General features: G+C 42.0%; 1 protein-coding gene across 4 annotated transcripts in view; it reads right to left on the bottom strand.

Annotated features, from left to right (window-relative positions):
• Positions 1-1894: 1894 nt before the first annotated feature.
• ephb2b (eph receptor B2b) overlaps positions 1895-24175 on the bottom strand; it is a 108723-nt gene continuing 86442 nt past the window's right edge. The window contains exons 6-16 of one of the 4 annotated variants that reach the window (XM_026347510.1): positions 16142-16266; positions 14860-15022; positions 13197-13305; positions 11812-11879; positions 10113-10226; positions 9722-9969; positions 6480-6695; positions 5967-6116; positions 4630-4823; positions 3654-3809; positions 1895-2601 (exon numbers count right to left, since the gene is read on the bottom strand). In XM_026347510.1, coding sequence (XP_026203295.1) covers positions 2493-2601; positions 3654-3809; positions 4630-4823; positions 5967-6116; positions 6480-6695; positions 9722-9969; positions 10113-10226; positions 11812-11879; positions 13197-13305; positions 14860-15022; positions 16142-16266 — 1652 coding nt within the window. In that variant the 3' untranslated portion in view covers positions 1895-2492. Of the gene's footprint in view, positions 2602-3653; positions 3810-4629; positions 4824-5966; positions 6117-6479; positions 6696-9721; positions 9970-10112; positions 10236-11811; positions 11880-13196; positions 13306-14859; positions 15023-16141; positions 16267-24175 lie in introns of all 4 variants that reach the window. The other 3 variants (XM_026347508.1, XM_026347511.1, XM_026347509.1) reach the window with 3 other exon arrangements.

The raw sequence follows: 24175 nt of genomic DNA on the forward strand, positions 1-24175 counted from the left end.
GACAGTGGTTGATAAGCACTTTTTTAACCAGGGCTTTGGTGCTAAAGCTGTCTGTACTGACACTACATAAACTCAAGGTCAAGATCTGAGGATTTGGTACAAGCAAACATGGAAGCACTGTCCAGTCGGGAGGTTTTTCTTTCTTTCTTCACGTCGTGGTATGTAGTGTCATAACAAGACATGACACAACTGCTTGACCAATGAGTGTCAGTTTGCCTGCTGCTGTTGATGCTTTTAAACTCACCGAGACAAAACCAGACAACTGCTGAAAGCTGGCTGTGAGAAGATCAGTGGGAGCGGCAAACAGGTGGCCAAAAGGCATGTATGTGATCAAGGGGAAGGACAGGGAATCAGTGTCTGTAGAGAGCGACTGTGATCGGGGCGCGGCCACCCCGCTGTGACCGGACACATCTGACCGATGGCTCACAGCTGGACGTCCATGTCTGGCTGTCAGGTCTCGGAGCGAGGCCCAGTAGGAGCTCTACACTGGTGATGTCATGTGCTGGATGTGTACATAAACCCCCGCCTGATTCACCTTCTCTGAGGAATCGCTGCATCGCTATGAAAACCCTTAAATCAGGTTGCTGACAACAACAAACAATGACTGACAACTTTGTACCTATGAGACGGTATTGTTCACAGGAAACAATACAACAGATGCATATACTGGCTAGAAACCGAAACCAAAACCTGTTACAGAGAAAAGCTCTTTATCTACATGGTTTTGTGCAGCAACATGATTCATGTTTCAAAAATAAACTCAAAGCACTGGTGGAAGATCCAGAGTGTTTGTTGGAGTCAAACAAGAGACTCAGTGCAGAAAACAAAATCCAAAGGTAATAATAATAATAACAATTCAATATTATCCATACAGAAACTGCAATAATATAACACATTTGCATTTTTGTTTTAATTCAACAAATGCCTGATTGTATAGTGAGTGTGTGTAAAATAACCATATGTGGTATCAAACTTTAAACATAAAAAATGTCTTTTCAAAAAGGAAAACTGGAAGAAGAATAAACACTGAATATAATGCAGTCACACTATTCTCTGTAAAGTGTGTCAAATCCAAGCTCTTACCAAACAAAATTCTAGTAATTGCAGCAAATCAAAGCACTGTGAAATTAACCACTCACTCAGCATGCTATCAAACACGAGTCCCGACCCTTCAGGAGTGACTGCTTCTCTGTGCAACATGTGCACAGACGGAACGGGAGACGAGCAACATGAGGGAAGATGACGCACAGCAATGGGTCGTACAGCATGAATGTGAACTGTGAAGAGTAGAACACGTCTCTTTCTGTGTGAGTCTATGTAGGAAGTCGGTTCTCGGTTTGTTTCTTACTCTTCTGGGGTTTTTTTGTTTGTTTTTTTTTTTTGCTAAATAAAAAAGAAATGATGGTGACAACAAACAAAATAAATCCTCCATGTAACCAGTTCTGCACTTGTGAGTCTGAGTCGTCATGTTCTGGCAGGTCAAGTGCATCTGATATGTACAGTACAAGAGCGAAGAGGGAAGTTTCTGTTTGGCAGGCTGTGAATATTTCATGGTCAAACATAAAACTAACTTCTGTCTATAGTAAGAGGAAGCATGGTGAGAGGGAATCTTCATCACAGAATTTCACACATAATAGAAAATTACTTGCAATGAGAAAAAAAAGTTGTTGTTTTTTTTTTTTTTTTTTTTTTTTTTTTTGTTGTTGTTGATTTTGCAATATGAACGTCAGTCTGAATGAACGGGTGTCTGACATCAGTCTATGCCACACGTTGTCCATTTTGAATGTCGCATGTGGGGTCCCGCAGTCTCATCTGCAGTTTGCCTTTCAGAAGGCCAGAGAGATCTCTGTTTCCTCGTGATGTCCAAAAATAAACGACAAAGACAATATGCACACCTTGTTGAGGATGGCCTTGTCTCTTCAGCTCTTCCTTGTTTTCTTTTCTTCCTTGTTTTTTCCGCCCTTTTAAAGGGTAGCTTTCCTACTCAGTTTGTCTAGTGTACAACCTTATATCATCTATAAATTTAGATAGGCTCCTCGCCTTCTCAGTTTTTCTTTTATTGTCTTTAAAAAATTCTTTACAAAATGATCAGACAAACAAACCAAAAAAAAAAAATTATAATAAATGTTCAACGTCAAACGAAAGGTGGTGGAAGATTTAAAAATGTGTTGCTGGTCACTTCTAACCTCCCGTGTTTCTGGCTCCAAAAGTGGGCTGGCTGTGGGACCTCTGATGCTTCATCACCTGAACTGTTGTTTTCCACAACTCTCCACAACTTTTCCCAAGGATGGAGGGAGCTTCAGGATGTGGGGATAAGAGAAGGAGAGAGGGAAGTGGCGAGGGGGACGGGGGGATGAACGGCAGTCTGGTGGGAAGACCAGACACACTGTCACGCAAGAAAAAAACAAACAAACAAAAAAAAAACCTCCACTTCATCCGCTGCACTCTGCATCCCAACCGCCTTCCCCCCTCCTCTGCTCCGCTCGGGAGGGTCAAACCTCCACGGACTGGATCTGGTTCATCTGTGCCCGCATCATCTGGACACTGTTGAGGATCTTCTTTTGATGGCCCGCTAACGTCACACCAACCCTCAGGATATCACTGTGGGGAGAGACAGAGGCAGATGTCAGGCTGACGTTACAACAGGCCACCAACGTCTGTCTCTCTGTCTAGCACAGCACAATTAACTTTCTCTAAGCGCGTCATGATGAAAATAGGATTATTTCACAACATAAAATAACAAACTGTAGTACAAGAACATATGCAGGGCAGACAGGAAGGTGAAGGTTTTCAGTATAGCTACAACTGAGATAAATGAGGATGAAGCGTTTCCATTTTGCTGAGAAACAGCTGCATGTTTATCCATTTGAAAGCTTATATAATCACAGAAGAAATGGTTGAGTGCCAGTTTTTTGGTCACTTCGTGACTGATGTGGTACAACCCCACCCCATTTCGTACCACCAAAACAAATGCTACGAATGACAAACTCAAAACATTTCATTGACCCACGTCTGTTGCAGACACAACACTCATCACAGAGGTCATGTGTTATTTAAAAAAGCCAAGACAAACAGCGAGTTCCGCTTTGCATCCAGGCAATGGCGTCAGCGCCAAACGTGGTCGTTACTCACCGTTTGTTGAACAGTTTCATATTCATAAGACAATGAAATTCTTTATTTGTGTAATCAAATAAACAATCACCATCTGTTTTCGTTCATAGAACTGAAACTCCACATTCCTGTGGGTTAATCTCATGCTTGTCGTACTGTTATCCAAAGACAGGAAATTATTTTTAGCTGTTTCTCCACAGGTGGCATTCTTAACATGATTATCTTGTGTTTTGTGATGATTTAGTTCTTTGTATTCGGACTAACCAAAACCATATTCTGATGTTTGCTCTTCATACTTTAGCTGAGGTCAAGGAGATGCCTGCTGAACACATGGCGCAGAATAAAGGGCACCGTTAATGGCTTCAAGCTATTGTGCCCACTGTTCAGCTTTGTAACTGCAATGTTACGATCTGCTAATTACATGCAGAGCAGCTAGCGTTTTTATAACAGGCTAGAGGCAGAGTCTGGTGCTCGTTCAGGTTTTCAGGGACATATGTGAGACGCTTATCAGACTCAGAGCAGCGGGAATCAGCAGCACTTACTCCATGGTCATCTGGGACACCACATCAAATGTAGTAAAGTCAGCGTTGGCAAAGTTGTCCTTGTACTGGCCCATCTTGATGGCATCCAGCCACTCGTCCACAGTGCTGAAGCTTGAGAAGTCGGGGATGCTGCGGTCCAGGAGCGGGAGATGAACACTGAATGGGATACAAGCAGCAGCCATTAAGAATAAGGATAATACAAAGTGGCAGGTCCAACATCATAGGCAGTCCAGACCACCTGCATGTGATTCAAACATGAATTATTACATTACGTTTTCAAAAGGCTAGACACAGGATTCCCACCGGTCTTATCCATGAACCAAGATTTTCCAAAAGCAATTCCTCATAAAGTGTATTTTTCCAAATGAAGTGATAGGCTTCAAGGAGCCAGCACATCCACTCAGTGTCTGTGGAAAATCTGGCCCTCGGTACTGCTCCTCACCACAAATGAAAGTACAGACGGGAATAATAGAAATCAGTAAAGCCTGGCTCTCAAAGGAAACTAACACCCAGAGCAGAAACACTTCAAAATGTTTTGTTTTGAAAATTGCACAACTGCTTGAGTCCAGGATTTGCCTGCAGCATTCGTGGGAAGGATCTGATCTATCAAACCAAAAGGCTTTAATTTACATAACCGCTCGGCGCCAGGAGAAACAAGAGACACTGTCTTCGGCAAAAATGAACTGTGCCACGGATGGCACTGCAGCGGGGTTGTAAATTTCCTGTTAAGAAGGGGGAAGGCTTTACGTTGAGAGGAGCTCAGATGCCTTATACTGTTATAGATTTTAGCCACATCAATGTGAAATGATGCTAAAACCAATAGCCTGTGCTGTGGGACGCCTACAGAGATAAGATAAATCACACACGCCGATAGCATCCAAAGAGACAAGGACTACGCCGTACTACAGGTATAAGACACAGTGTTAAGACACAGAGTAACTCCCACAAAACCAATTTGGTCAACAGCTTCACTCACCCTGAAGATAACGGAGTCATGGCCTTCAGCATGTTGGGATTGCGAATCATCTTGTCGAGGTTGTTGACAATCTGGCTGAACTTGGGTCGGTTGTTGCGATCCTTCTGCCAACAGTCCAACATGAGCTGGTGCAACGCACTGGGGCAGTCCATGGGTGGGGGCAGCCGGTAGTCCTGCTCTATGGCGTTGATCACCTGCAGGGGAAGACACAGATTTCTAAGGGTTGCTGATCTGGATTCATGAATAAAAAGAGGAGTGTGCAGCTGGTTGACGTGAAGCTTTGTTTAAATACTTTTTAAAAATAATTTACAGACACAACAAATAATTCAAACAACTGAAAATAAGATTAAATAAGTTTCATTTTTTATATTTTACAGGTATTATTAAATGTCATAGACATCAGAAATACAATCAGAAATCTGTTCTGATGTACACATACAGTAACAAGAGCATCTGTGCCTCTCACCATGTGGTGAAAACAACTGCTGTAGTCACTGCTGTGTGGTACCGCCTAAGAGTCAAAATTGCTAAATTACAGACTTACACTTAAGTGCGTACAGTAGATCACGAAGAACCTAAACCTTAACACACCACCTTTGCATTTCCACTTGCACTCAGCCAGTAGGTGACCTCATCTGTGGCCTTTACAAAGTATTTAATGCTCTCTCCATCCACTTAAAACATATGTCTGACTTGGGCCGATGATGTTGTTGGTTAGAGGGCACACAGAGGTGGTGCATGGTTAACACAGTGGAACAACCCAGAGGACACTTGTGACGAGGACGCACAATCCCCTGCTCATTATCAGGGCCATTAAAGGAGCTCCATTCAGACCCAGATTAATCTCATTCATGAGACCTCCAAACGAGGACCCCGATGGAGCAGAAACACTATCTGGAGCTGCTAATAAGATAACTGTTGAGGTCCTCAGTCCCTCTTAGCACATTAGTGTTCTCACTTTCAATTTGAAACTATTTTCATTATCTCTCTCCCCATAATTTGCTCTCTCCTCCGCTACCCAGAGGGAGATAGGAAATGGAGGCTTCAGTCGAGAGCAGATATTGTCCACTGAGCACTGCCGTGCATTTCAAATGATCTGATTATGTCTCTGTGGTGAGTGTGGGGGAATTTTCATATAAAACCCATGTGTGAAAGCCACTGTTTAGCTAAGGGAAAACAAAGACAATAACAAAATATGTCTCTGAGGAGTTTAATGTATAATGAATCTCAGAAAGCAGAAACAGCATGTGTGCAGTGAGGTCTTGTCTGAAACTGTTGACTGTACGTTCCACTGAGGAATCAGCTGCAATTTTAGAACAGGTAAATAAAATGCATACATCTTGATTGGTCATGTCCCAGTAAGGCCTCTCTCCATAGGACATGACCTCCCACATGACGATCCCGTAGCTCCACACATCACTAGCAGAGGTGAACTTCCTGTACTGGATCGCTTCAGGTGCCGTCCATCGGATAGGAATCTTCCCCCCCTGTGAACATGAAGGGCACAACATCAGCGGGGGAAACTACATTTAAACTACATGAAACTTGACCGTCACAGTGTCCTGGCTCCAGAGAAACCCGCTGTTCTGGGCAACAATGCTGATAGTAATCCAAACTGGAAGGTGGATATATAAAAAAACACTCTGGGAATAAAGTGTGGTACCTAAAATTATAAAGAGGGAAGAACAGACAAAGCTCACGCTGATAATGTAAACTAATACTAATAATGCATACTACACTCGTACTACACTCGTAATAAATACTGTATTTATATGTATTTTATTTATATTTGGGAAGACTTTATGTTTTAAAGGGGAATGTACAGTAAAACTTAAATATATGTTTCTTACCAGGGCACTGGTGTAGGTAGGGTCTGATGTATCATCCTCTAAGAAGCGCGAGAGGCCAAAGTCAGACACCTTGCACACAAGGTTGCTGTTGACCAGGATGTTGCGGGCAGCAAGGTCACGATGCACATAGTTCATGTCGGCGAGGTATTTCATGCCGGAGGCGATGCCACGCAGCATACCAACAAGCTGGATCACAGTAAACTGCCCATCATTTTGCTGTAAAACAGAGATATTGTGTTACAATACATGAGTCTCAGCCTTTGTTTCTGACATTCTTCTTATGCTCCTGTATTAAGATGTAGAATGACTGGGACTGAAGGACTGAAGTGCTTTCTCACTTTTCTATAAACAAAAACAAATCTGCATTGGAAAGATAATCACATTTAAAACTTATGGGCTTTAAGTTAAAATTACATTTTAATGCGATTTTTCACTTGTAATGATTTCACATTAAAAATGCACCATTAATATTACATTGATTTACACTTGACTCTGTTTTGTCAATGATCATTTAATTTAGACAGATTTACTTGGAGCCCATGCTGAATGTGGCTAATGGAGAAAAGTTAATCTGAAGAATTAGTTTTCTGCAGGAAACTGACAGTAAAGTTTGGTTTGGGCTCGACTGGCCTCAGAAGTGCTGGGCCAGGCTGAGCTGGGTCTGCCTGGCTGTCTACAGCTGTTCCCCTCCACGGTTTGGTGAGGGCTTTACCCCATGCGTGGGGAGCGTCTGGAGCAGTGGTGCAGCTGTGCTTCCAATTGGGTACACCTGCACTTTCCCCACCACCCACCACGACGCCTGGAGAACAGAAGATTCCAGAGAATGGGCCATGGGAGCTCAAGGCTGTGTGTGGACAGATGGAAAGGCTAACAGAGGAAATGGGAATGGCTGGCAAACAGGGCCGTGAGCACAGCCATACTAACAGTGTGCACGACCGCCGCTCCACTATTTTCCCATTCAAACACCGTGGCCCTCATTAACAGAGTGGATGCTTCTCCTCACGTCTAGCTGCTCCTCCTGGTGTACCACAGCAATTAAGCAGAATGCATTATTCATTAAACCTTTCTCATAAATACACACTGCCACCTAACCTGAGTGCTGTGTTTGCATATACTTTAATTGGAAAGATTTTTTCCAACGTCTTTCAGGTTGGAGGAAATAACCAACAAAGGAATTTGTTCAACTGTATGAATCAAGGTCTATGGTGATTTATATGAAACTATTTGCAAACAACATTTTCTATCAAAGACCGACTTTCACTCTCTTTACTTTCCTGCTCTCTCTACTCTGCAGGTTTTTCTGCAGGAGGCACAAAGGAAGACAATCCTTCAGCAGACAGCTCGGCACAGACTGCAGTGGCCATTTTAACACCCACCCAGCAATCACATCAGAGAAGACACAAGCCATGTTCAGAAGCATTGACACTGTCAGCAATTGTTGCCAGAAACTGTCACCATGAGGTGCCGCAGAGGTTCCCTGTTGTTTTGAATACAATGTGCTGTCAAATAGGTTTAGCAAACATCTACATATACACAAACACCCTTCACTGTGAGATCAAATTCCACAAAGAGCTGATGCTTTGTGTCTCTGAGGTCGGACACAAAATGCAAATAAAGACTGTGAACCAAGTGTGAACAGTGCAGAGCTCACATGTCTGTTTCTTGAGGATGGTTTTAATGTAACTTTGCAGTAGAAAGCTACTGAAAATAAAAAGGAAGGAGTGTTCTCTTCAGTCAACTGCACAAAAAGTAATACTGGACCCAAAAATGTGCTATTATTTCACTAACATCCAAAGACAGATGGTGAATGGCTGCGTGACATTTCTTCTCATTGGCAGCTTCATTTTTAAACATCTGACATCTCATTTTAAGTCCTGCAAAGTATTTGAATTATTTATGCAGATCGTAAATGGGGGAGCATGGTCGGTTCTCTGTAATATCCTTCTCTGGTGAGATTATGAAAATTAAAAATACAACGAACTGGTGAGCGCTGCATATTTCTTGTCAGGGGGTTATGGGGGAAAATAAGTGTGTGAGTTCCCATCTGCATACATAGACAGTCCTACACAATCAGCAGTGGAGCACATGTGGAATGAATGCAAATCAGAGACACGGAAAAGCACAAAGGGATGTCCTGGAATCTGTAACGAGGGAGACCTTGTTATTCTTTGCTTTGTTGTAAAGACTGACAGATAAAATATGTGGAATAGAAAATGTGTAGAGAGAAAAGAATTAAAAAATTAATACCAGGAATTCTATATTTGTTGATATTGAAGCATGACTGCATAGCACCGCTAGGGAACTGGTGATTGACACCATTCTACCAGAGGAGGCACTGTGAATTCAAATATTAGCTTGAACTAAGATTACTGTGCAGGAGCGTGTAAATCACGTCCAATTATTGGAATAAATATGTGTGCACATGAATTTGTCAGGTGTCTGAACGGCACAAGCTTCGTGTATCCATTACAAAAATACACAGTGTCCAGCTGACACCAACATAAGAAATAGTCTTAATCTGGAGAAACAGAATGTTTAAATGGACAACTGTTCATTTCACCAGCGTTAGTGAAGATTAACTGTCTCAGCTGCAGCTATTCAGTGTTCTTTCTGTGAGCTGGTGAAACAACAAAAAACAAATCTTAGCTGTTAATAGTACACTCTTTTCATGGCAGGGGTGAATGTCTCTCATCAGTTTCTGACAGGCAGCTACCAGGTACCCTGGCAATTGTCATGTGTAACAGACACCAGCAGACAGAGTTGTCAGAAATTCCCATTAAACCTTTCAGCTCAGCGTGTAATTTTTGAAGCTCATCACGGTAAAAGCTCGGATTTGAGACCTCTAGGATTCAAAGCAGTGAAGCAGTCCATCCTGTCAGCCTGTGAAGCTAATGCAGAAGTTATTTTAAGCAGCTACAGTGTGGAGCTGTTTGTAGTTTTATTAGGTGTCGTCAAATAGATATCAAACATTGAGAAGTGTGACTTCATTAGTACCATATGGGCGACTATGTAACTGTTTTCATTACAGATATAATGTCAGTTTTTTATGTTACTTAATAGTGTGAAACACAGCTTATGCAACATCTTAATCAAAGTCAGCTTCTACTGTATATATAGAAATAGAAGATGATATTTATTCTCGGTGTAGTATTGGATGCTACATAAACAGTCCTGCCTTCTATCTGTTTGGTCATGTTGCGACACAGGAACACCACAAATAAAAGAAAAACGTGGATGCTTACTCTGAGGAAAGAGTCCAGAGATCCGTTCTCCATGAACTCAGTGATGATCATAACAGGGCTGCTCTTGGTGACCACGCCTTCCAGGTGAATGACGTTGGGATGGTCAAACTGGCCCATGATGCTGGCCTCACTCAGGAAATCCCTTCTTTGCTTTTCCGTGTAGCCCGACTTCAGAGTTTTTATGGCCACAAACATCTCCCTTTTACCAGGGAGCTTTAGATTTCCACTGCAAACCTCTCCAAACTCTCCTGTGAGGAGGTTATAAAAAAAAGAAATGTGAACAATTAAATGTAAGCCGTTTCCCTGCATCCTTTTATACTTAAATAACTAACTATAAGGTTTTTTTACAGACTGTAATTCCAGCCATGTTTCAGTCAGCTTTTTCCATTACCTGCACCAATGACCTGTTCAATCTTCACGCAGGATATATCAATCTCCTTGGCAAACTCCCTCACAGCCTCGTTGGGGTCCTCATACGTGAATGGATCAATATAAATCTTCATTCCTGGAGTCACTTAGAAAGAAGGAGAGAGCCGCTATAATATTTGAGTCTTGTGGTCATGCTTACTCCTACGGCCTTGACAGTCAAATACATTCAGGCACATTAACAGTCACTTCACCTCGCATTCGCATATTCGAGCGCAATTATGTGATTTCTTGTTTGACATTCAGCCAATGAAGGTTGAAAAATGGACCAGGGCGGTGTAGTTACAAATGGTGGTTACGAGTGGTGCCTCGTGGCTACGGTGCACAGCTATTCAGCCTGCAAGGACGATACCTCTGGACCTCCTTGCTGTGATAAGGTGGGTTAATATATATAGCATCTTGTGTGCCATTAACACTCAGGAGAGAAACCTAGGCCCTTTATCAGCATTGCTCAACTCCACTCCAAGAAATAAATTGGCTCTCCTAAGCCCTGACACTAGGTAAATTGGCTTAAGGTGGCCTTTAAGTGTTGAGGGACTTAAGTATCCCGGGTTTTAAATCGGATTATTCACCTCCACATCATACCTGGGGCTATTTGAATGGATACTGAACTGATGCTTAAGGTGCTGCAGAGCTAGAGGAGCATGCACGCAGCCTCGAATCTTGGCACACGAAGATGAAAAACATGGTGCAGAGATGAACAGATGGAGAGGATCCTACCAGGCAAAACCCCCCATTACTAAAACCCTACAATCTCTGCCCAAGCTGAAGCTCTGTTCAACAGACCACCCTCCTATGATGGCAAGGACCACCAAAAACAAGGGCAGAAGCCTGAACTGTGACTGGTGTGAGGACAGGATGCACACAGGACACATTGGCTTCTGCTGTTAATAGCTGTGAAATACCCGAGCCTCTAACTGGCACGCTGCTCGCTCATTCACAAACTGGACTTTTTTGCCCAGTGTGATCGGATTATATTGGGAAAATATCTACCTTAATCGCAGTATTAACATGAAACGGATGAAGCGTGGTGCCAATTATACAATCAAATAAACAAATTAAGACGGGGTCATAAACTTGAGGAATAGCTCTGCATTTTTCCAATTAGGCAGCAGAAAGACGGATTAACTTTAATATCTTAAACCGAGCCACAGTGAAATTACTTCTCGGCTCCTTCTCTGATTTATTTCTGCATTATTGTCATCTGAGCTGTGAGCAACTGTACTGTTTGAAAAAAGAAAATGATTGAGAAATTCCATTCATTCACCAAGTCTTTTGAATTTCTTAACAATGGCAAATGGCTCATGTGGCATTAGCATTCTAACGGTGTTATCATCAGTGAAGACTGACCTATTTCCACCAGGATGAATTCAGTTAACTATGAAATGCGATGAAGTACAGAACTCTTGTTGTGATGTGGTTAAATCCGAGCTCAGAGCGAGCAGACTTGTACGTGGGGGACGGACAAATTAAGCATTCCTGTGCTGGGCCATTGCCAAGGACACCAGCATGCAAGGTGGTAGCCATGGAGACAGGTGTGTGAGGCAGTGGAGGGCTGAATGATTGCCATGGATGACTGTATGAGGCGGTAGTCATGGAGACAGGTGTGCGTGGCGCTGAAGGAGGAAGCAGCGGTAGGCAGAGAGGAGTGGCGGTTTACTCACTGTGGCCGCTGGTGTAGTGCTGCAGTTTGTCTGTGTATTCTGAATCAGCCCTGTCGAAGCCACGCCTCCTGGGGGAAAGACAAAGAACTCTAGCTCTGGTTCAAAGACAGGGAGCAGGGAGGGGCAGAGACACAGATCAAACCCCCCCCAGCTCTACCTACGCTGGAGATACAGCAAGTATCACAAGCATCACAACCAGCCAACATCACATGGAAAGTCGGGATTCAGGAGGTAGAAAAGCAGGTTGTTTTTATCCTTCACTAGAAAAGGACGCCAGTAGCCATGAAGCTGCACACAACACAAAGATGTGCTTCTCCTTTGTTGTGCACTCACAGCTACATGAAATGTTTTAAACAGGCTAATGAATTATGTGATACATTGCAGGGTAATTTACGAATATCACAACAGAGACAACGGAAGTGAGGGAAAGTCTTCATTATAGATGCATAGGCAATTATCAGCCATCAAGTGTATCGAAGGAGTGCGGTTCTCTGATTTCCCAAATTAGAATCAGGCTCATATCGAGTTTATTTAGCAATTGAGACGAGTCAGGGGTGTTTGATCTACGTTTAATACAGCTTTGTTGTCAATGGTGAATCCTTTTTGAGTTGAGGATCACTGTGTACCTAGAATCACGTAAGACATTATTATTGTTTGTTATTTGTTTTACACTCAATCCTTACAATAACACTACTTTTCCCTATAATTTACCTTTTTAATACCTTTGCAATATTGTGCTGAACCTGCTCTAAGCTTTCAATGACATATTAAAATATTGTTTTAATTCCTGCGTTACACCCATCACCGAGTCTTTTTAACATCTTCAGCCGTCCAACACTTGTCATAACTCTGAATCACTCACTCTTTCACTGCATCTTGGCAATGTTCCCAAACTGTCCCACAACCTATGCATTAGCCGATCATCATCTATGTGTTCCATATGTGTGTGTTCTACCATGCAGGAACAAAAACACTATACAGGGATAAGTACAGAAATGTATTCTGTTAATTCTTCTGTAAATGAAAATACCGAACTGGAGCTAAGCTATGGTTTTAATATGCGTGGCCCCAGTGGGAGCTGAAACATTAACCTTGGCAGAGTTACAAGCATTTGATGCCTATTGAACAGGAGCACCTACAGAACTTGATGACATTTGACTTTTAGATTATTTCCACAGCTGAAAGACTGGAATTTATTAAGAATTAATATCTTTGAGTTCAGATGATTTATCTCTGAAACTCACATTTATTAAACCAACAGACCTCATGCAACCTTATTGAATAAAAACGCAACTACTAAAAAGGAAAAGTCTCCACAATTCCAGCTTGCGCAGATGTTTCACTGGCAACAAGTTCACATGCAGACTGCGACAGGACTGACTCACCGGTTGCAGACGATGATGATGACGACCACAGCAATGAGGAAAACCAAGCCAGCAGCTGCTGATCCAATGATGAGTGGTAGCTTCTCCTGAATGCTGGTGTTGTATTCCTCTATAGAAACGAGAAACACATGCATAAACACAGTGCCGTGCACACACACATACACACACACACCCTCTCGCATACACACTCTCTCACAAGCTGAAACATATGGCCGAGCATCTGAGCGCCTGCATATGGAGGGAGCAATGGGTGACAGACAGACATACGGCTGGGCGAACCAATGAGCATCTTGGCATCTTGACTGGCTACATCGACCGCTTTCCAAAGCCCACTGAATGTGCTCAGATGCCGCGGATATGGACAAATCATCTGGCAGAAAGTGTGTGAAGTGAGGACAGAGAGCATGTTTGGGTGAGACCCAGACAGATCCGGCAGCCAAGAGCAGGAATTCAGCTACTGAACGGGTACACAGAGGCCGAGCCAGAGCCTTCTCTTCAACATGACACACTATATACGACACATGACTTCACAGGTTTATCCTGATTGTGTCTCCTCATTTTTACCTGTGTCTCAACAGCTTAAATGTTTCCTCTCCTGTCTATAGGGTCATTTAATGAACGATAATGTAGTTACAGCTATGTTTGTTATTTTATTATCAACCATCACATGTTTTTACAGCAGCAGCATTAATAAACAGGCTAATGAGGTGTAAATAAAGCCTTAATAATCACTAATGAAATGTTTATGTACTGCATTGTTTATCACTGATGCTGGACTTCATCAGTATTAAAAGAACAACTGTTCACATAAAAATATGTAACATGAAAAAAATCACTGTAGTTTAACCACATTTCTTTTTTAATTAAAGACACTTATTTAACCTTCACTCTCCATTACTGCAAGTATTTTCAGAGCTGTACTCATTAGATGGGTGCATTGTTTACTCTAAGGCTTGACAACCCGTTTAATCCTACAGCAGCATGGGGACATAAATGCATATGAAAATCATTTTGGACAGTGTGCATTTATTCTAAAGGAAATATGGCTGCATTTCTCCAGTTAACTCAGTATTAAAAGTTATGAGTCTGTTTGATGCATGTTAAGTGCTGGAATGTGAGCGTGTGGCAGTATCAAGGACTTGAGACTAATGATGGCTGTGGGCACTGCAGGCTGAAGGAAATGAGATGTTCAGAGGGGGAAAACCCAGAACTTGGCTCTACCATTAACCTACATAACTGATATTTACTGAATGTTGCTTCTTCTCCCAGTCGTGTCACTGTACGACGATAAGACAACTTCAAACTTTCCCTTAAATTAAAGCTTATGGTGGCAAAAAATATCTTTGGTAAAACACGATATGCTTGTTTGAAAGGAGAACATTTGTGTTCCACATAAAAAGGAATTCTTGAATGTTGAAATATGAATAATGGAATAATTGAGACTAATTTAAGGGACGTTTCCAAAGAAGCCATGATCAGAATAAGAACATGATTTCAACCCACACTGATCTGGTTTTGGAGCATTGTATTATGTATTCCATAATATGATTCCCCTTCTTTGCCGCAGCTGTCTGAATCCATACTAGACTACATGGTCGATGGCCCACGCATGAAAGGTGATAACAGCCCTGCGTGCTTTGGTGAACATTGGCTCAATTCTCACCCTCAGTCATGGTCTGGAAGTACATTTTGCCACTGTAGCGTCCAAACCCAGCTACGGTGCGGGCTCGGACCTGGAACACGTAGATGCTTCCTGGCTTGAGGCCACGGATGACCACTGTGTTGGTCTGGCTCCTGATGGTGGTAGAGTTATATTCTGACTGGTCCTGAGAGGAGAAAAACAACATGTTACATTTGTGAACACTGGTAATTACATTTGCGAGGACTAAGAGTGAATGCCACGTGAATAAATGACTGAAAACACTGGGTTAAGATCTAGGACAAATGATATAAGAGTGTTGGTCAGCACGGCATAGAGAGGTACAGTTAAAAACTTACTGAAACCTTTTATTCCCTGAACTCAAACCAGAATATCAGGAGCTCATTCCTACGTTTATTTTACAAATGTCCACACTAACCATAATAGAATCTGAATAATTTGTTACCACAAAAAGACTAATCTTTGATAAAGCAGCAGAACGGAAAGAGGCAGTTTCAGGTCAGGCAGCTTTTCTGAGCCGAGCCTTCTGATGATCAGAGCTGCATTTCACTGCCATACTCCTCCTCTCCAGAATGCTGACAGGACTGAGAGCGGAGACTGAGACTGTTTTAGTTGCTGCCTTCAACCCACTGCTCAGTGCACACTTCTGAGCCACAGCAGGGGCCGGGACAATTGTTTTGACAGCTCTCTCCAGCAGTGTCAGTAAAGGAAATTATATTCAAAAGTAGAACAACTCAGCATGCAGACAAAAGCTCCGCAAATGCTGTGTATATATGTGCATCTGTGTACATGCGTGTGATGATTGAGTTTTTATGTCTGGGAATGGCAGCATGCATCTGACTGATCGCTGTGTTTGAATGACTGCGAGTTTTCTTGTGTGAAAGTTTGCTGACTTGATGGAGTTTGTCCCTTGAATACTATTTTTACAGCAGTCAGAGCACCATTGTTTCAACCACAAGTCTCTGCGCATTAGTCCCTCGTGGCCCTGCTGCAGGGCTGTGCGTGGTTTCCTTTCCCAGTGACTGACCGTGATTATAATTGAAAGAGAATGAGCAGAAGTTCTAAGCAATGTTCAGAAGCTCTGTCTCCATCCCTCCTCGAATGCGCTGTTATGCAAATGAGTGTGAGGAGACATTTGGAATTTAAATGTACAGCTAAACCAAAGAGTATGTTTCACCCGTTAGCACATGATTTATTTATCTTGGTAGGGCTGAAAGGAAACTGAACTTATGTTTATATGGATCAGTGAAAGCCTGGAGGAAGAGTGTGAATGCATCAATGGTACCTTTTCATAATACTGTAGCTCGTAGTCCAGGATGACTCCGTTAGGCTGGTCAGGCTGGGACCAGGTGAGAGTGATGCTGTCCACGGTACGACTGACCTGGTGCATTATGGACACAGTGGACGGAGCTGTAAAGAAACAAAGACAATGTGTTAAGGATGTAGAAAATCAATCACCACCACCTTCACAGTCACGCACAGAGGATTTTACAGCATCTTTAATCTCACAGCCAAACACCAGGATGTGCAAAGGTATAATGTGTAATGTCATAAAATCTATGTAATATACTCCAGTCTCCCTTTAGAGACTCACAGCTACACATGCGTTACAAGTCACAACACAGGCTAAACCACATAAGCGGTCTCGTGGGACTTCCCAGCACCAACTGTGATTTTCATGTGATTAATTTGCACTTGTCAACTTGTTGATGACAGACCACCCTCTCCAAATAAATCACTTTAAAATCACCAGACCACCACATTTTACTGTAGACCAACAAAGCACATACTGTCATCCACATAAACTGACAAAGAAAAGGAATAAATCACATGTGATGGAAAAATGCCACACTTATTGTTCTCCACATATTCAGTTTATGAATATTCCTTTATACCATCTGTAGCTTAAAGGACCATAGGAGTGGTCTTTCATGGTTATAAGAGGATTTGGTTTTAAATTACAACCAGCTATTTCCCTCATTCCAATTTTCAGATTGTTTTCTTCTTCCAGGTACATGTTGGGTTCCTAAATTGTGGTCACACACATTCATAAACACATGACAACATCACAAAATGTTTCTTCTGAATCTGAACAAGTTAAACAACTACAACCCAATCCTTTATTTTAGTTGCAAACATTGAAGGAAACACAGTGTTCAAACTCAGGAAGAAAGTAAATGACTTTACATCCTGGGTGGCCTCTGATAGTCTTGTATGGCTCAGTGACTGAGCCAGTGAAAACTTTGTCCATTCTTTGAGAACAACTATAAGGTCAGGGGGGTGTGATCACCTCAAGTCCTCCAACAACCATTAAGATTAGTTCAGGGTGCCGTGGGTGAGTGTAAAGCTAAGAGAAGCTGAAGATAAAAAGCTCTGTCTGGGGAGTCTGGCAAGGCCTGTAGGCCTCTATGTCTGAGCCTCTGTGTGTGTGTGAAAGAGTAGGGTGGGTTTTGGAGTCACAGAGGGAGGGTAGCTGGGCAAGATTTATGGACACCAAGCCTTACGCTCATCCCTTACAGGCCCGTGCTGCACACACACGCAGCCCTGAGCCAGCAGCACAGTGGCTCCCCTGAGTCCCAGCAATAAAGACAGAAGTCTCTCCACCGGCACGCGCTCTCTATGGAAAATCCGCTGGCTGGAAAACTACAACTGCCACGCCTCAATAATCTACGACTCTAAGGCTGCATGTGTATTCCTTACATCTCATATAGAACTTGTTTATTTAGCTGCAATCCATGTAAAGAAATGCTTACAATGCTATCAGGTAGGAAAATGTCTTTGTAAGTACTGTCCCCGGAGCACGGTGGAAAATTTAGTGCGCAAGTGGCCAAAGTGACTCAGAGCCAATGATAAAAAAAAGTCCCTTTTACAACCTTCCTCATTCTACTTAGCTAATCAGCAAAGCCTCGTATGCCCTCTGACACACAGAAGCATCCATCTGAGATAACAAATGATGATGTCCCATATAAACAGTGACGGCCAAGAGACTCGTGTGTTGCTGCCACCGGATATAAATACATGTTCTGTATTTCATCTTAGCAAAGCACTTACACCACGATGGCCTGTGACTCCGCCGTGCACATACATCATGCCGCTTTCCTGGAGCCGGAGGTAGAATAATGTATACAGTGTCCAGTCAGGACACCGGTGTCAGGAATTTTTTCCATTTCACTGTACTCACTAGTTTGTTTGTAGTCACTAAATGACAGCCTAATAAGGCAAACAGTTATTCTAAGGGAAACTCACGAGTATCCCATTACGGATGTACATATATTCAAGACTGCCACATGGCCTTTTCCTGCATAGCATTTCCATTAAACACACGGCACAGCCATGCCTAGTAACCTAATACAGGGCCAGAGAAACAAAGACAGCTCATGTATTCATGTACAGAGGATGGACACATGCCAACATGAAAAGCTGCTGGAAGAGAACATCGGGTTTTCTTCTTGCAAAGGGAAGAAAAACAGCACGGTAGCAGTCAGCGTGTCAGTGCTAAAGGAGCTGATAAAGGGTGGTGCAACAGAAAAACAAATTAAAGGAATATGTGATTTTACTACAAGGTAAAAAACTAAGTGTTGAAACATTTGCCATGTAAAGGAAACAGTAATCCTGCTGTGTTGCCCGGTTCAAGTGAATTCAGTACGCACATTTCAAGCTAAGCTGACGTTCCACCAATTGACTGTGGAATGCAGTGGTACGCCAAGTCGACGTTTCATTGCACTGAGGCCTACAGCACTGATCCACATACGAAAACCATTTTTGTACCTCTAATTTATGTACTCCACAGCTACAAGTTTCCATTGTACTCCAAATCTTCAAGTGCTCTTAGATTTTTTTTTTCCGCCGACTTAATCTATAATTTGAAGATTTGAGTAAACACTCACTTTTCATTGTGTCGACATCATTCATTGATTCATGCCACTAAATGCATGTTTTAGCTATTTCAGGTTATTTTCTTTGTTGTTTCAACAATTATTTGAAATCATGTGGATTGCACTCCATTTAAGACAATTAGAAATTAAAAACATGGAAGTAAGAATGTTTTCCAGTCATTTAGATGATACAAGCCAACTCATCACAAACTATGTCAACGTCTGCAAAGTGGGTGAGCTCCACTTTCACTGGACGCTTTATTTATAGTTTTGTTCTCAATGCATGCTCTATTCATGTTCTTAAAACTAATGAAGCGCTTATAATGACAAAGACAGGGCTTGTAAGTTTATATGATTAAATTATATGGCTGAATTGAAAAGATAAATGGATTTAATGAATATGTGTCTAACAGGAACATTTTATGAGTTTCCCATATACCACAGGGGGAAAGACAGAGGAGCCTGAGCCATGTGGGGGTGCTATTGAGAATTAGAGCAGATAAAATATTTGGAGTACAGGTCAAAGCTTGAAATACATCAGTAACAGGATTTTATTAACAGACTGTGTTTAAATGTTTTGATCAAATATATCCAAACCTGTAAATAGTTCAAATATAATAAGAGGGACAATCCAATTAAATAGTGAATTTGCTGCACCCTTGGGAGGGGTCCCATTGTAACTTTCAAGACTGTATATCACATTGCTTAATTGTGAGAAGATGGGAGGCCCCAGCTGTTGTCAAAGAATTAGGTTTCAGACCCCACGTTATTACTCAGGCTGGGATCTGATATGAAAGACAGCGCTTTGGTGTCTGCAATAGCATGACGCTCCGGCCTTGGCTCCGCTACACACAACACAAAGGCTCTGTTTTGTTCAACATGTCTAATAGATGTTTGTGTACCATTTGAACACCTTGTGACTTTCCCAACCAATTGAAGATGGAGTTTACAGGAATATTTCTACTCATTTAAATCCAAGCCAATTTAATTGGGCCTTCTTCCACTAACGCACACGCATTTGATTTTTTTGAGGCTTTGATTCGTCCCATTCATTTCTATTTGTTTTCTTTTATTATACTGCACTACTTTGGAGGGTTTTACCTTAGAACACTGTTTTGGAGATGATGGGCATCTTCATTAAGCACGGCTGGTGAAGTGAAACCACTGTGCAGTGATAGCAGTAGAGTAGAGCTCAGTCATGGTCTCCTGTTTCCCCCAACTCCATTATTTGACAGACTTCCAGTAGGGGAGGGGGTTTTAAGTGCAGCTGGCTTTTTTATTGACAGGAAGAGATAATGCCACCTCATGATTTAATACTTTTTCTCTGGTTCTGTTTCAGTCTACAAACAAAGCTGCTTAGAAAAAAACTCTTGCAGGCATGTGAATCACACGCTTCAGAGAAAGTATATGTTTAAGGCTTTTTATCCACATCTTTCTAACATCTCAAACTGTCTAGAGCCATGTGGCTCTGGTTTGATCAGACATTCTGGTGCAGAGAGCAACGCTGTGATTTGGGGAAGATGGAGGAGGTAGCAAGAACAGGTCAGGGCTCATAAATCCCTTTTCCTTTTCATTGTAAAAATCTGTTTCCCCACAGAGAAATCTTTCTGAAAGAGCCCAAACCAGCTGGTTCTCTACCAAGCAGCCTCGCAAACAGGCTGCCACTCCTCCCGTCTCTCCGAGTGCTGTTCATTTATAAGCAGCACATCGAGATATCTTAAAGGGAGAGGCCCGTATTTGCATGTACTTTTAGCACACTGGCAGCATGCCCTGTTTCCCCAGCTGAAAAGGATTGTGGGTTTTACATCTATAAAGATTTTCCAGTGCAGTAAAGCTACAAAAGTGAGATTTCAGTTCATCAAGCTTTAAACCATCTGCACGGGAATAGATTGGGGACCATAATGCACTCATATACACACCATAAGCTAATTCTAAAATAGGCACTTCAGGGGATTGAAGAGTTTTCAGATGTTTGCAGAGGTTAGAGTTGAAATCTGAGTTAAACCAGCAAATCTGCAGACAGAGGAGATACAAGCCAGATAAGTATGTGAGGAGACAATGTTACAAAGGCAGTCGCTGAGCTAGTCTGGTTCTTTAGAGATTCTCTGTTGGTTGTTACAGCATCCAACAGTCTCATGAATCTTTGAACCTTTTTAATCTTTACATGGACTACTGGGCAGTTTCTTAAAAAAAGGTGCTTCAGTGGTTGAAGTGATGCTCGTTTGACAATCTAAAATTCAGTGATTGGTCTAAAAGCAGCCTAAGTACCTCTGAAGAACATCCACGGTATGGATGTCTGTCTTTGTCTTGATAAAAGTTGAATGTGAAAACACCAGAGACAATATTGGTAAAGCAGCCATCCACAAACCACAGGGTGACAGGTGTTCGACTTGCGGTTCCTTCGAGTCACATGTTGAAATGGCCAGAACAACAAGGAACCTTATGTTCCTCACTGTGTCTAAGTGTAACTTGTAAGTTGCTTTGGACAAAAGCGCCTGCTGATTAACATAAATGATTTCAGCTGTTACAAAAGATAAGACTGTAACAAGATAAGCACTCAATAGATGGTTACAACACAGTTCAATTAAAAAAAGTTATTTGCGGTCTTTTACCCTCATGGGGGCGATTTGAGCTGAACAGGCACAATGTTGGAGCCGTCAGCCACAGGGATGTGGAATTAGGGTTTTGACTCACACAGCTCTGGGGGAAAGTGAAGTCTGTTTAATCAGCAGACTGCTATTCTGCATTTAAACAACTTCCAAACTGGCATCTGCAAGGAGAAAAACTTCTCAAACCACAGAATGCATGTCAATATCCTGCATTACTGAAAAGCGAGAGGGCTACTGTGGATTTAAAAGAAAAATTACATCACCTTTTTTCACCTTCTACTTTCGTAATGCTTTACTGAAAAATTCAATCTTTTCTAAAGAATTGGTCATAATTTTCTCTATATTTGGATGGAAACTCAACCAATGAGCAGAAAAGATGTGAAAATTGTTTATAGCATATTTCATTTGAGCAGTGACATTTTGCTTAACACTGTTGGACCTTCTCATTCCACCATTCTCCACTTCAGAAGTTACTGCACCCAGTTCACAAATAAAACCATCAAGAGGAAGATACTGGATACAGATCACATGAGCAGCATGTTCTGTGAGAGTGAATAGAGACAACATTAAAAAATGAGAGGCATTAGTGACATCTGAGTAGGAACAGGGGGAGGCAGCACATCAGCTTCAAACCAGAAACTCCAGTCGGCGGCAGGACAGTCTCTCAGACAATGACAACTCTGTTTTGCTGCTGCCTTAAAAGGAATACTTAATCTATATGTCACCACAGGAATTTGAACTTCAGAGTGGGTTTGGCAAAGATAACAGGAGAGAGAGACAAAGAGAGGAGAGAGGCTAAAAGAGACAGAGCAGGGAGTGCCATTGTGTTTATAACAGATCCATTTGCTTAATTAGTGAAGTTAACTCCATAAAGTTTATATAAAAATGAATAAATTCAAAAACGCAGTGCTGATTGGGTCATGGCCCCTTTTTGCGTCATCACCTTTATTTATTATCTTTTTTATTGATCACCATCATCATGCTCTCGGATGTGAAGAGTAAATAAATGACTGCATTATAGCATGACCAATTATTCGGGCATTTCAGTACACAGCTAATGTACTCAACAGTAATTAATTGGATATTCATCGTATGTTCCCTTTTACAGTGCACTGGGCCAAAAGATTGTGGCCCTTTAACCTAGGTTTTTATGCAGGCAATGCACATCCCTACACAAGCTGAAAACCTGTAAACACATCCTGGAGAAAGAGCCACACAATACACCCAGAAAAAAACCTTAGTGTATTGAATGATTAATAAACAAGATCCATTAGTTAACTAATTCAATCCATGCGCTAATTCTCTTCTGGGGAGTCATAATTAAATTCATACTGCATGTGTAGGTTATTTGAAGGCATCTGATGATCATCCATACAAACCCGCAGGTTGCTTACTGCACACTTTATTTCTAAGCCTCACCCTCCCTGCAGCACTGCTTATCTGAATCCGTCTTTGTAAACAGGTTGTGCAGTATTACCAGTAGCATGAATGTGGTCTATGTGTGGCTGGCTGACTACCAGAGCAGCCTTCTCTCGAGGTTCTGTCAGTACTGAGCTGCAGGTGCACGCTGAGGCATCCTGTCTATATGCCTGGCTGACCTACACTGGCACCCACCATATGTGCCCTTCTTAACACCTTCTGTCATCTTCACACTGCACGTCATGTAGACTGGTGGTCCCTGTCTGACTCTGTGTCTCTCAGCTTCTTCGGCTTCCAGTCTGCATCTCTATTGCTGTTGTGTATTTGAGTAATACAGGAGCCTAGACGAACTATTGTTGTCTTACTGTTATACATGCCTACATCTTTCTTACCACGTTTTCCCCAAAATCATCTTACAACCAATGACCAAATGTGATGAAGCAACTAACTTTGCCACGATTAATTAACTTAAGAAGCAGATATTTGATCAGCCACGTGATGTGTTAGGAATGTACCATTGAATCTGTGCTTTTTAACTGGCCCTAAAGTCAACAGTGTAGTGGCCACATTTGGCTGGCTGCTATATCGACACGTTCTGGCAGTCCCACCTGGCTCTGCACCAGTGCTTTTCACACCACAGCCCAGTGGAGCAGCAAATCCCCGGTAGCTTGGTTACATTAGACCTGGGCAATTTGGACAATAATTAAGTCATAAATCTTGCCTAGACCATGTGAAAAGGCTGCACCTGACTATACCTTCCACCTCTGTGTAATGTGGTCCACTTCCATTATCAACCAGTTCACCTGATAAGAAACCAAATCAGTTCTTCCCTGCTTCTCGATAGCATTAGCAGTACACACCATGGTTCACCTTGAGTTAATGAAATGCCTAAACAAATATGTCCTCTAGGATCTAATATCGGGAGCCAGTATAGAATGCATTGCCATATGCACAGGGTATATAGAGATCTAATTTATCTGTTGTGCAATGCTGGATTCTCTCATGGCATGCTGATAGTTTGCATTCAGGTAGGAGATAATCTCTCTTCTATGCAGTGAAATTGATGACGGCAGCTTTGCAGTAATCTAGCAAATAATAGGCAGACACATTATTACTTAGTTATGATCTTATTGTGTTCATAAATGAAAGCATAAACCTGTTCTGTAAACTAGATGTGTATTTTAGTTATTAAGGCAATAGCTACAATTTCTACCAAATCCTTCTGCAATCACAAACATGACTTTAGAATATTATTGACAGTGTAAACATCTGTGTGGGTGTGCTGACCTAAAATCAAACACTTGCTGACATGCGTATGTAATATTTGAATACATGAAACTATATACAGTGTGTGTTCTTATGTTGTCTGTGTATTCAGCCAGACTTCATTAATACTGTGAAGTCAATCAGAACTAA

The sequence above is a fragment of the Anabas testudineus genome, chromosome 5 (assembly GCF_900324465.2).
Source record: "Anabas testudineus chromosome 5, fAnaTes1.2, whole genome shotgun sequence".
Classification (NCBI taxonomy): domain Eukaryota; kingdom Metazoa; phylum Chordata; class Actinopteri; order Anabantiformes; family Anabantidae; genus Anabas; species Anabas testudineus.